Source organism: Leopardus geoffroyi, chromosome C3, assembly GCF_018350155.1.
Source record: "Leopardus geoffroyi isolate Oge1 chromosome C3, O.geoffroyi_Oge1_pat1.0, whole genome shotgun sequence".
Taxonomy (NCBI): Eukaryota; Metazoa; Chordata; class Mammalia; order Carnivora; family Felidae; genus Leopardus; species Leopardus geoffroyi.
The window spans coordinates 61809706-61822508 of record NC_059338.1 but is presented as its reverse complement, the minus strand read 5'-3'; the positions used below and the strand labels follow the sequence as shown (position 1 = coordinate 61822508).

The window sequence follows — 12803 nt, the reverse complement described above, 5'->3', positions numbered from 1 at the left end:
TGTAAGATACTAACATAGCCTCAGATACGTGGTATATGGCCCATGGTCTTGCAAGTGCATTCTTTTCCATCCCTATCGAAAAGAACTAAAAACATTTTGCATTTACTTGGAGCAGATAATGCAAGGCTATGTTAGTTCACCTACCCTCTGTCGTATTATAGTCTGGAGGGAAATAGATTCTCCAGACATCCCAAGTAATATGGCATCGGTCCAATATATCAATGATATGATGTTGATCCATTCAAATGAGCACGGAGTAGCAAGTACATTGGAAGCCTTTGTGAGGCACATTGATGCTTTCCAGAGGTGGGATATAAATCTTTCAGTGACTCAGGGGCCTGCCTAAGCTATCAAGCTTTTAGGGAGTCTGTAGTCTGGGTATGTTGGGACATCCTTTCAATAGTCAAGAACAAATTATTGTATAGCACACCTCCCACTACAAAGAAGGAAATGCAATGCTTGATTGCCTTTGCTGGGTTCCAAAGACAGCATATTCTGCACTTGAGAATATACTAGATGGCATAACATGTTGCCAGCTTTGAGTGTGGCCACAGCATGAAAGAACTCTGTAGCAAGTAGCCATGTCTCTTGGGCCATATGACCATGTAGACCTCATGGTATCTGTGATGAAAAAAGACGTTGTGTTGGGTTTATGGTCAGTCCCAATAAAAGAGTCACAGTTTAGACCCCTCAAAAGACGTTGTGTTGGGTTTATGGTCAGTCCCAATAAAAGAGTCACAGTTTAGACCCCTCAGGCTCCAAAGCATAGCCATGTCACCTGCAACAGAGAATGATTCATCATTTAACATTAGCTGATCGTGGACATTAAGACCTGGCCACTATGAGCTAGATTTTGTCAGACCCAGCAACAGTCCATCAGGAAGCTGAAGGGGTAGGATTAGATACACAGAGCCAAGGGCACAGAACACTGCATTTGCGGGTAGCCCAGACCCCTGTGTGATTTGCCACTGTTGTGCCCATGTGCTTCCTTCCTTCACTCTGGTTGTTGTTGAGGAGGGTCGTTTACAATCCATTGACAGAGGAAGGAAAAGGCTGCCCTGAATTCACAGGTGTGTAGGCTCAGTATATGTGCAAGGTGCAGGACACGCCAGCCCCATTCCTATGCCCTGGAGTCAACGGTGAGAGGCAGTCCTGCCCCCGTTGGGCAATGCACCCAGTCATTCACTTGGGGTAAATACAGATTCCTGGGCAGCGGCAGAGGTCCTGGCTGATTGGTCAGGAGCTATGAGAAGAACACCTGAAGAATGGGGACAGGGACATCTAAGAAAGAGGTATGAAGACACACCTATGGGCATAGGTGTGAAATGTGGAGGTCTTTATAACACACATGAATGCCAACAGAGATCTACCACCAAGAAGGCATTAAACAACCAAGGACACAGAATGATGTGGCCAGTCATCCAGTTGGTTTTGGCCACTAATACCCACTTTTCCCAGCATTGGAACAATGACTGTGTGAAGAAATACCAATGGTGGCAATTCCATGGGATGGAGGCTAGGCACGGGTCCGGCAGCATGAATCCCAACTCACCAGATCTAGCTACCACTGCACTGTTGCCACATGTCGAATCACCCAATGGAGACTGATGCCAAATCCCTGAGAGCATGAAGTCCTCAAGGAAGTCAACCAGTTACCCAATGGCTACAGATGCCATCAGCCTCATTTTACTGCTAGAAGATGCTGCAAATGATCTGAATGTAACCAACACATAGTCTGGATAGGAGTTTGTCTTTCCTGCATGCAGGGCTTCAGGCAACACCACCATGTGGGCACTTCTCTGTGTTAGACATTTGCATGCAGATAAATCCATGTAACTTTATAGAGTATGAACTGTATGTCCAGCTCTGTGCTAGGTGCTGGGGCTGCACAGACAGACAGGGTCTTACCCTCAGTCGTTGAATAGCTATTGTGGATTACTTTTGTCCTTGGGACATGATAGCAAAGTACCAGCACTGAAATGATTTCATGGGCTAACTAAGCAAATTCTGAGCTCAAGTGACTTCATCGTTCAGTGGCTAATTTGGGACTGGGCACCAGAAACTTCTATTTTCTTTGACGATCTGACTCAAAGTATTTTCATCGATGTTGATCAGATAAACAAGTCTTGCTGGTAAGCAGCATCTTAAAGGGCACTTGATGAAGAAAACAAGATGGAATGAAGTGAATTGGAATTTCAGCTTTCTACCTTGTAGATGTGAACATCGCCTTCCCACCTGGAGCGAGTCTTATCTAGGGTGGGAAGTTTCGGGCATCTCTGCAGCAGAGAGGTCCCCTTTGCCACTCATCTCCCGTCTGGCTCCCCTGGTGCCTCTGTGAAGCCACAAAGTCCAGGCAAGTTTCCCTGGAGGAGTCAGGTGGCCTTCTGCGGCCACCTCCAGAACGTGTCCTGTCTGAAATGGACACAGTGATAGAGACTTCCTTCTACTCAAGCCCTCCAACCTGCAGCGGCCACTTCTCGGAGATGTACACGCAAATCACTTCCATATGGCGGTAACTTTCCACACCTGTTTCCTAAGAATAAATGCTTGTCGCCAGGAAGGATGAATAAGAGTGGCCACACTAGGATAGGATGGGAAAGCAAAGTGGATCTGTCTTAGTCCCTCTGTAAGCCCCAAACATCTACATTTGCCCAGGGACAGGCCTGGTTTTAATCACACTGGAGAAACCGAGTCACCTCACTCCTCAGGAATAGTTAAAATCATCCCAGGAAAGCATATGAAGCAAGGTGAGGAGTGGGGTGGTGGCAAGATCAAGAGCCTGGTGGCTCAAAACTTTGTACATAGCAGGGGCTTAGGGCAGCACCCCCGCCCCATAGTGGGGGTTTGGAAGCACGCTGATCCCAGGGGGACGCTGCACTTCCACAGGCTTCCAGGCATTCGATGCAATCCGCAGATGGCCACAGGTCAAGAAATACAGAGATGTTTTGTGAATGCTTTTATTCACATAGATAAATGTGAATTTAATCCAGACCAATGGAGAGTACACTTCTCTCCTTAGGAGACTTAAGGAGAACTTGCAGCTTCAGAAGTGGGGACAAAAGGGCGAAGTGGGATCCTGGAATCCAAAGGATGAGACTTTTCAGAAGGAGAAGATGCTGACAGATCAAAGACCAAATGAAACGAGGATTAAAAAGAGGGGTTTGTATGTGTTACTGCTGACCTCCCAAGAGTACACATTGATGTTGGGACAGACTCCAGACCGCAGCTGAAGAAGGGGACAGGCAGTGAGCTCAGTGGAAAGAGTGAGCTCCGACAACTCTTGCGGAAGGTTCTGGAAGCATGAGCAGAGCAGCCTAGGCTACAGGCTATGGGACTTGGGTAGTGAAAGAACTTGTGTTTCCTGAGCCCCACTGTGCCATGCCACGTATACATGGACACCCCAGAGCCCCCACATTTCATCATCACACAAACCCACGAGATGAGCAAAAAAGCATATTCATGTCACTAATGAATAACATGAGGCTCAAAGAAGTAATTGGGACCCAAGTCTGTTTTCAAAGCTGTCCTTTCCATGACAGTTACATGTCTGGTAGAGTCATGGGAAGATTGGTTGCTATTTTAAGGCGGTGGGGAGAAATAAGTCTTCCTAATCCCACTGCAAGCGCCCTACATCTCATCTCACCTGCTCTCTCTCCTCCCAGGGGCTCTGTCCAGGCCCCAGATCAGAGGAGAGTGGGGTGGGTGAATCAGAACGACCTCAGCCATCTCATCTTTCATATGCCTTGCCTGCGAGACAGGTAGAGCTCTAAGAAGAATAAAGCTGGATTTTGTTTATTTAAACATCAATAGCCAGGACTCCAGATCAAGCCTGCACTCTTGCTTCAGCCATTTACCACATGTTATTCCTATCTCCTTCCCCACAGTCCTTGTAGCATCGACATTATGTGGCTTTGGTCACCTTCTGGCCGACTGAGTCCTGCCCCTCAGCCCCAGGAGCATGATGGGGATACACAGCCCCCACGGACACACTGCTCCCCTCAAAAAAAGAAGCTTTTCCACGAAAGAGAAATGATCTAGCCCACTCTCTTCCTGAATGACAATACACTCTATGAATATTGCCGCATTTTATTTTCTTCCCAATTCCCTTATTCTACTACGCCCTTCACTCCCATTCCATCCGGAGAGGTAGGCCTGGCTGAAATAATAATCCCAGGTGCCAGCTGAGAAAGCCAAATGCAGCTCAGTTAGGAAACATCTCAAAGCCCTAATAACCAAACACTGCAGCTGGGACTTATTTTCCCCTGGCCCCAACCCAGAGCTATTTCCTTCAGCCTTCAAACCTCTGTGCACGTCCACGTTCCCAGCCTGTGGGGGGTTGGGGAGGCCCAGTGTGGGGGGATTTGGTGCCAGGCCCTGTGCAGGCACCTGCACAGAAATGAGTTCATTCAAGTCTCGCTTCCACTCTGCGTGAGGTAAAAAAAAAACCATTTTAATCAGGTAAAAATAACCAGTTCTCAACAAGGAAAATCATATCAGTAAAGTGAAGTGATTCATCTAAATCAGAAATTGAGGTGGTACTTAGAGGGCCAGGCCCAGAGCCAGCTTTGCTGGTCCTGGGTGTGGGGACCACTCTTGGAACTGGACGGTCTGGAGGGGACTCCACCTTGGTGCACCTCGCCAGGTGGCCCTTCCCACCCACAAGGCGGCTGAGGTTTAAGTGAGATTGTGCATTTGAAAGTTGCTTGACTACAGACGGGCAGGGCCTGCGCCCTTTCTAAAGGGCATCAGAGGGAAAGAGAGAGGATGAGGCCACTTGTCAGTGAGGCCATCATTTCATCACTCGATGTCCATTCCTGATGATTAAGCAAAGCACTGAGATTCCCACTCTTTGGTTCATGAAGTAATCATACAGGGTGTACCATCACCTTCCTATCACTCTCTGTTCATTCAAAAACTCTTCCCTGTTGAGTGACTCTTCCAGGAAATAAGTACAGGGAATGTAAACCGTCTGTACATTCAGAGTCCAGAGATCTGCCCGGATGATGGGCGTACATGTCTGGAGGCAAGCCCTGGACGCTGGGACCTAGAAGATCTGTGTCTTGCCTCTTACCAGCCATTGGATCCCAGGCAAATCAGTTAACCTTCATGGGCCTTTGTTTCCTATCTCTCTCTCTCTCTCTCTCGGAGAAAGAGAGAGCATGAGCAGGGTAGAGGTGCAGAGGGGGAGAGAGAGAGACAGACAGACAGACAGACCGACAGAATCCCAAGCAGGCTCCATGTTCAGCACAGAGCCTGATGCAGAGCCGGAGATCACGACCTGAGCCGACATCAAGAGCCACTCTTAACCGACTGAGCCACGCAGGCGCCCCTGTTTCTTATCTCTTAAAGGGAGATCTCTGGGGTCACTGGGCTTCCTTCTCTCCTTTACTGCAGAGAAGATAAAATGTCAGCATATACTAGAGTGTAGCCCTACCTTGTACCAACTCTGAGTTTTAACCTCAACGGCCTCTCTTACTAGCTGTGTGACTTTGGGCAAATGCCTTTCTGATCAAAGGTTTCTTTCTGTGAAAAATGACAAGGTCTGTTGTGAGAATTAAGCAGCCTACTTCAGCATTGGGTGGCCCCATCCTGGCCACCTTCAAGATAGCTCATTATGGAAGCACAAGAATGTCCTTAGCAAACAGCTCTTTGACCTCTCCAGAGTCCTCAGTGCAGACCTAGTCTGCTTGATTACCCAGCCCCTGGTTTTGCTGCGAACCCTAATTTCTCCAGCAAAGAAATATCTTGAAGTGATCATGAGCAAAGTGGCCTTCTGGGACCAGCAAGCAGGTGGCTTTTCCAGGTCCTTCCTCAGGACTGACCTCCTCCTGCCCAGGGAGGGGGTGGGGAAGGCGGGTTGGAGACGCCTGATGTCACACAGCCCTACATAAGGGCCTCCTTTAGACTCCTGCGGGTGGTTTGGAAGCAGCTGGAGGAATGAATTAGGTCCTGGTTGTGGGTTTTTTTTTTTTTTTTTTTTTTTAAGTCAGACACAGACACAGCTGTTGAGCAAAATGCAGACTCCACAGAAAACCCAAAGCCTCAGACCATTCAAGCAGAGGAAGAGTTTAGGTAAAGTTCTCAGAGTCGCTGTCTGGGTTGCCAGAGAGAGGGAACAGGATACAGGCTTCTCTTACCGTTTACTTATTCTTTTGTCTTTAAAATATTCACAGCAACCAGACAAGAGGAAGTTGCTGGAATCCGGGCAAAGTTCCCAAACAAGATCCCGGTAAGACTCCATTGTGCTTTTTGAAAAGGAGTATGCCTTGTTTCTCGAAACAAAAACAAAAACAAAAACAAAACCCCAAATATAGCAAGAAGAACAAAAAAAAAAAAAATCCCCACTGGCTCTCCCTGTTCTAAGTTTCTAAGGCAGGGAGAGCTCTGTCACATTCTTAGGGGTTGACCCTCTTGACAGGTGATAGTGGAGCGCTATCCCAGGGAAAAGTTCCTGCCTCCGCTGGACAAGACCAAGTTCCTGGTCCCTCAAGAGCTGACCATGACCCAGTTCCTCAGCATCATCCGGTAGGTGACAAAGTACATGTGGCGGCATGTGCTGGGCTTTTTCTGTTTGCTTTGTTAGTTGGTTTGGTTTTGAGGATGGGAGCATTCTGGAAGAGAGGGAAAAAATTTTCTCTGTGACTCACCTTTTAGCATCTGTAGTGCCCAGAAAAGATGCTCTGAGAACTAATCCAATTTAAACAGGTGGGGGAACCCCACAGATAACAAATCTAAAGAGAGTAACTTTTCTAAAATGTTTCAGAGGTAGTCTTGGCTCTGAAACTAGACCGAAAGTGCCTTTCCTCTACGTGCTGTTTAAAGCCCAGTCTGCATTTCCCCAGGAGAGACACAGTACCTTTAAAGGGTGTGTGCACGAGGGGATTGGGGACCTCTTCAAAAGGCAAATACTCCCTGCACTACTTAGACCCTGGGTGGCAGAACAGGGAAGGAGTACCCACACATGCCCCTTCCTTGGGTTAAGGCACAGTGAAGAAAATGGAGCAATTTTTAAAGTTTCAGAGGGTTAAGTAGTGTCACCAAACACATGGATTCAATAAAAATGACTTGGGAGTAATGTGAATACCACCCGGGAGGTAATTCTTCACAGGGTTGAAAAGTCCGGTGAGGCCAGCCCTTGCAAGCTGCCTAGATGCTTGTTGCTTGGAGAATTCATTATGAATGTGTGTTGCTCTCGGTTTTGTCTGTCTTGATGAGTTATTTAAGAGCATCCTGATTTCCTCTCCTCAGGGAAGCTTATGTTGGCCCAGTGTGAACAGAGGTGGCTAAGGGAGCATGAAAGTTAGGATTATATCCCAACATGTTGATGTAACGTAGTGTGACCTCCCCTCCCCCACCTCCCTCAGAAACAACCCTTTGAGTTCCCAGAGCTATTCTTTTTCTCCGTCCCAGACAAGAGTCATCTCCTTTCCACCAGCCCTGACCCACTCTCCATCCCAACTTTTGATGCTCCAGGATGTGTGTTGAGCATCGGTTATGTTCTGTGTTCTTTCTGGGCTCTGTCTTTACAGCAGTGAAAGAATAGACAAAATTCCTTGTCCACAGCCTCCTCCTCCAAGGAATGCCACAACCCCCATGGAAAGAGAGCATGGCCAAGGACAGGGGATGGGGGTGTAGACTCTAGGAGCAGAGTTCCCTGCAGAGCTGAAGGCAATGCGCTCGTTCCCAGCTCTACCCATACAGAACTCTACCCATTGCAGAACACTTCTTTTTTTACCCAAAGACAGCCATGCAGTTGTCAAAGCCAGAATCTCTGGGGTTATTTTAGAAAGGGTTATCTAGTTGTAAAATTAATCAGCTTCCAGCCACCTGTGTCCCAAAGCCACAGGGACCTGAAGGTTCAAAGCTTTGAGGCCAGAGTGGGCAGGTTGGGCTGCCTCTGCAAGCAGAGCACATGGAAATGTGCTGCAGGGGGTGCAGAGCCCTTAGCTGGGTGTCTACCTCGTCACATCGTCCTCCACTCCAGGATGAGCCAGGCTTCAGACTGACCTTGACATTTACAGCATGCCCAATTGAACTTTGCTGTTTCTCCATTTCCTTGAGGTGGGGGAGAGATGGCCAGGGGCAGGTGGGTTTGGGGGAAGGGCACACTTGGAGGCAGCAACCTTCTAAAATGTCATCCCAAGGCTGTTTAACAGTGAGATGCTGGAAGATATTGTAATCACCTTTGTATGTCTGGGGATGTGCAGACCTTTGGTTTAAGAGCAAAGAGCTTCTTTGCTTAGCATTTTTGTGTTGGTATGTCCCCTAGTAAACGATAGGATTGCCTCACCCTTTTGGACCAACTGGGAGGACTTATGGTATTTTAAAGCTGCAGGAAAGGAGTAGGGAGCAATTCTATCTTCCTGAGTGTCATGATCCTGCAACCCTCTGGGATACTTCCCAGGCAAACTGAATTAGAATCTCTAAGTGTGGAGTGTAGGAATCTGTATTTTCAGCAGGCACTCCTGGGTCATTGTCAAGTTTGGGGACCATTCCTAGAGTGGGGAAGTGGGCTCCTTGGGTAGACATGTTTGCAGTGAACAAACAGATAAGTCAGGCCTTGGGTCAGGAGCCCATGCGCTGCCCAGTTAAAGTTTCCCTTTCCTGTCCCCACCCCCCACCCCCCGCCCAGGAGCCGCCTGGTCCTGGGGGCTTCTGAAGCCTTTTACTTGCTGGTGAACAATAAGAGCCTGGTCAGCATGAGTGTGACCATGGCAGAGGTCTACAGGGACTACCAGGATGAGGACGGCTTCGTGTACGTGACCTACGCCTCCCAGGAGATGTTCGGCTGCCTGGGCTCCGGGAAGACCCTGCCGTCCTCTGCAGAGCATGTCTAGAACCTGTTCTCAAACCTGCGGAGACATGGACCAGCCCCAGTGTGTGCAGCAGGCAGTGATCAGCACCAGCCATCACAGGGACACCTGGCCACCCCTGTCTCCTTTGTGAGGCTCCAGGCTCCCATGTGCTCCATGTAAGATGGCATGCTGGCTCTTAGGAATCGTGTAAATAGTAAGTCCTTTCTAAGTAGATCTTTATGGTTTTGTGCGATGAGCCGGAGAAGGATCTAAGTGTCTTCTGTGGTGGAGGCCAGCAGGCTCTTGGGGAGTCTGGCGTCACCCCGTGTGGGCAGGAGTCATTGTCACCCCGTGTGCGCTCCGTCATTGGGAACTTCGGACTGAGGACGGGTCTCAGGGGAACCCCCACGTTCTTCAGGGGGCAGGGGTCCTTATCTGTGTCGTTCCGGAGACAATTATTGTATTTTCACAGCCTTCACTCCACCTTCTTTTCTCTCAGATTCTGTTTTATCTGTTTATACCATATGGATCTATGCCAAAGATACAACTGTTCAATATAAAGTCACTTAACTCGTATGTGTTTGCTCTGTGCCAGCTATGTAAGCAGGTCATGTGTCTTAGTGTTTCATCACAACTCTCTCTGGTTAATTATCGTTATCACCATTTCACAAGGAGGAAACTGAGGCCCAGAGAGATAAAACATGTTTTCCAAATTCACACAACACGATCTGCTGGGACTCGAGCCCAGAGAGTCTGGCTTTGGAAGCCACACTCCTGGCCCTCTGCGAGGCCCTCCATCTGATGAGGTTACTCTGGGAGTTCAGACTGGCTGCTTCAGCCACAGAGCCCACTTTCATCAACTTAGCCCACGAGGGAGACTTGCAACCTGGGGAGTGTAGCAGAGCTCGGAACTCGTGGAACGAGTGACAGTGGGTGTTTGGGTTAGCAGCTGCAACACCAAGTATGAGCACTCCAACTGTGCTTGGAGGGTATTCGTCAGGGAAGGCTTTGTAGGGTGTTCCACTTGAGCTGGGTTTTGAAGCATGGATAAGAGTTTGTCTAGAAAGGAATTTTATTTATTTATATTCAACATACATTTATTGAGCACTTACTGAAAGGGAAGTCCTATCCTAGGTGCTGGAAAGACAACACTGACCAAGACAGGTAAGGTCCCAGACCTCAGGGGTCACAGTTGATTCTAGGAAGGGAAGAAGGACAGTATTCAAGATGAGTTTCCATGCTTACAAGTACAATAAAGAAAAACAAAACAAAACAGAAGGTAATTAGCAGATTTAATCCTTTATGTAAGAGGGTCAGAGAGAGCTTCTGGGAGGGAAGAACTTTCACTTGGACCCGAATGATGACAAGGAGCCAGTGGTGGAGGCTAAGCATGCCAGGGGGAAGGGTGGCTGTGAGGTCCAAAGGTTTGAGAGCTTTACAAACGGAAAGGGTTCCAGCGTGGTTGCAGCCAGGGAAGGGGAGAGAAGCTAGGCAGGGGCCAGTCCTACAGGGTCGACTTTGCTAAGGTGTTAGGGTTTTATTTTAAGGTTGGTAAGTGGGAAAGGAGAAGCATTCTAACTGGAGAGAGAGACAGAGACAGAGACAGAGACAGAGACAGAGACAGAGAGAGAGACTCAGTGAAGGTGTGATCTCCCTAACATCCCCCAGTGGCACTGAGCTGGCCTTTGCCCTCTGCTCACTCCTGGATCCGTGGATCCGTGGATCCATCGTCCTGCTCCAGGCTGCATTTCACTGCTCCCAGGCACCAGCCAGCCCGCTCTCCTGCCCGTGGCTGTCCTTCCCACGCCCAGCTTGCCTGCTCTCCTGCTCTACTCACTTCCTCTAACACCCATCCATCAAGTCCTCTCTGCCATCTGCTGAGTGAAACAGCCTCCCAGATTTGTTCTCCAGATGTATCCTTTGCTTCACCTTGAGCAGTGAATATGCTTCCTAAATGAGTCCATTTCCCAAGATTGACTTTGACTTTGAGAGCTGGTTGGCCCTGGACATCCACATAACTGGCCGTGCCCGGGGCTGGTGTTCTTGCTCCCAGTCTTACCCGTCCCTGCGGCTGCTCTTGAATCCAGCATCTAAGATTATCATCCCTCTGGATTGTAGCTGGGTGAGCTGCTGTGCTCTGTTTTGTCTCCAAGACCCTTCCCAATATGGCTTCCCTCCTGCATCGACCTCAGGCTGCCTCGTTTGTGGTGGACAGTGTCCAGTTTCCTGCTGTATAACCAACCAGCCCAAGTTCAGTGCATGAAACCATCACGGTTTTTTTGCGCTTATGGAGTCTGTGAGTAAAGATTCCAGAAAGTGCACAGAGGCAACAGCTCCCTGCTGTCTGGGGACTCAGCTGGGAGACCCGAGGGCTGGGAGTGACTTGAACGGCTGGGAGCTGGGATCATCTGGAGGCTTCTTTGGTCTCACGTCTGACTCCTGGGCTAGGATGACTCAAGGCCGGGCCCAGCTGAGACAAGAGGAGCTCCATGTGCCTTTCCCAGTGTGGGTTCCAGGATGGCCGTCCTCAGAAGGAGAAGTGGAAGGGCACGTGATCCGAGGAACCAAGACCGCAGCTGACCTGTCCCTAGGTGATGAAGTCCAATTGATTTGGGTCCGGATTTTTTTTTTCCTTTATTTTCTTAGCATCTACTCAGATGCATAAGATTAAATGGCAATGTGTACTTCTGTAAATTATGACTACTTTCTGTTACAGTATTCATCATTGTCTATTGATTTTTACGAGCTCACAAAGTTGAGTGATTCCCTCTTTGTATACCATATGTATTAAAAATAATTACCCAGTTCCTTTGGTCTTGTTTATGGCAGACTGTCTTACATAACTCCTTTTTATTCTTCTGTGATCTTTTCCTTGTGGATTCTGAGTTCATGTTCTCAATAGAAAGTTTCTCCTAACTCCGCGATTATAAAAAGTATATACCCATCCTGTGTTTACTTCTAGCACTATGTTTCCATTTTGTTTACATTTAAGTATTTGAGTGAAGTGGAATTTATTTTGGTAACAAAAGAAAGTATTCAGTTTCAATGCTTAACCAAGTGTTACCAGCACTTTTAATAAGTTGTCCATGGGTATTTGAATTCGCTGTGGTTCTGCGTTTTTGTCTTAGTACCATAAAAACAAAAGAATGCTTAAGAACAATGGACTGTGGCCTTCCTTTTTTGGATTCCGCATGGCTTTTGGTAATGCTAAACACATTTGGCTAATCAATGCTTGGTGATAGATTAGAGAACCTGAGCTGTCCACTTCAGAGGAAGATACTAGAATGATGGGATTGTGCCATTGCTTGTTTTTACAATGATCAGCTCAGCCAGGAAACCATTTTGGTTTTAGTGCCTGTTTCCGTGCAGGAACCATCCTCTCCCATGAAACCAAAGAGGATCAGATAAAAATGCATCTGCTTATGTCACAGCTATCACAGAATCTACAGCTGATCTGATGCACTTGACTGCCTAGACCAGAGATAAGCAAACAGTAGCCTACTGACTCCAGCCATCTGACATGGGCTATTTTTGTAAGTACAGTACTTCTGGAATGCAGCCATGCCATTTCTTTACCACGGGCTCTGGCTGCTACTGTGCGACAATGACAGAGTTGAGTATTTGTGACATTGACCATATAATCTGCAAAGCCAAAAATGTTTACTGTCTGACCCTTCACAGAGGAAGTTTGCTGATCCCCTAGTCCACGTTTACAGTATAATTTTATCATCAAGATGTCCTGGGGGATAAATCCCATTAAGAACTTTCTTTTCATTGTTGTTGTTTTGGTCCTATATAAGATGAGAAGGAAATTTCCCAGTCGCTGGATTCATTGATTTTGTGTTGCTAAGTCCTTGACTGGAGGCGCTGAATAGAGTTCTCCACCAGCCAAAAGGTACTCCTAATCATGGTTCATATTCACCAGTCTCCTCCAGGCCCACTCACCCTTCATTTGCCTCTGAAAAAAGGAATGGGGGATTTCTAGTGTGAACTGTTTCCTTTCGGGAA

At 47.8% G+C, this 12803-nt stretch overlaps 1 protein-coding gene across 1 annotated transcript; it reads left to right on the top strand.

Annotated features, from left to right (window-relative positions):
- Positions 1-5798: 5798 nt before the first annotated feature.
- On the top strand, positions 5799-11955 carry MAP1LC3C (microtubule associated protein 1 light chain 3 gamma). Its single transcript, XM_045453114.1, has 4 exons — positions 5799-6072; positions 6174-6229; positions 6419-6525; positions 8633-11955. The coding sequence occupies exons 1-4, from the start codon at positions 6015-6017 to the stop codon at positions 8835-8837; spliced, it is 426 nt and encodes a 141-aa protein (XP_045309070.1). The 5' UTR covers positions 5799-6014; the 3' UTR covers positions 8838-11955.
- Positions 11956-12803: the final 848 nt, after the last annotated feature.

Bases quoted from the DNA above. Each gene is read 5' to 3' on its own strand.
- MAP1LC3C (XM_045453114.1), top strand. From the start codon at position 6,015: ATGCAGACTCCACAGAAAACCCAAAGCCTCAGACCATTCAAGCAGAGG. The intron at 6,073-6,173 runs GTAAAGTTCTCA...AAATATTCACAG, and splicing joins CAAGCAGAGGAAGAGTTTAG to CAACCAGACAAGAGGAAGTT. The intron at 6,526-8,632 runs GTAGGTGACAAA...CCCCCCGCCCAG, and splicing joins CAGTTCCTCAGCATCATCCG to GAGCCGCCTGGTCCTGGGGG.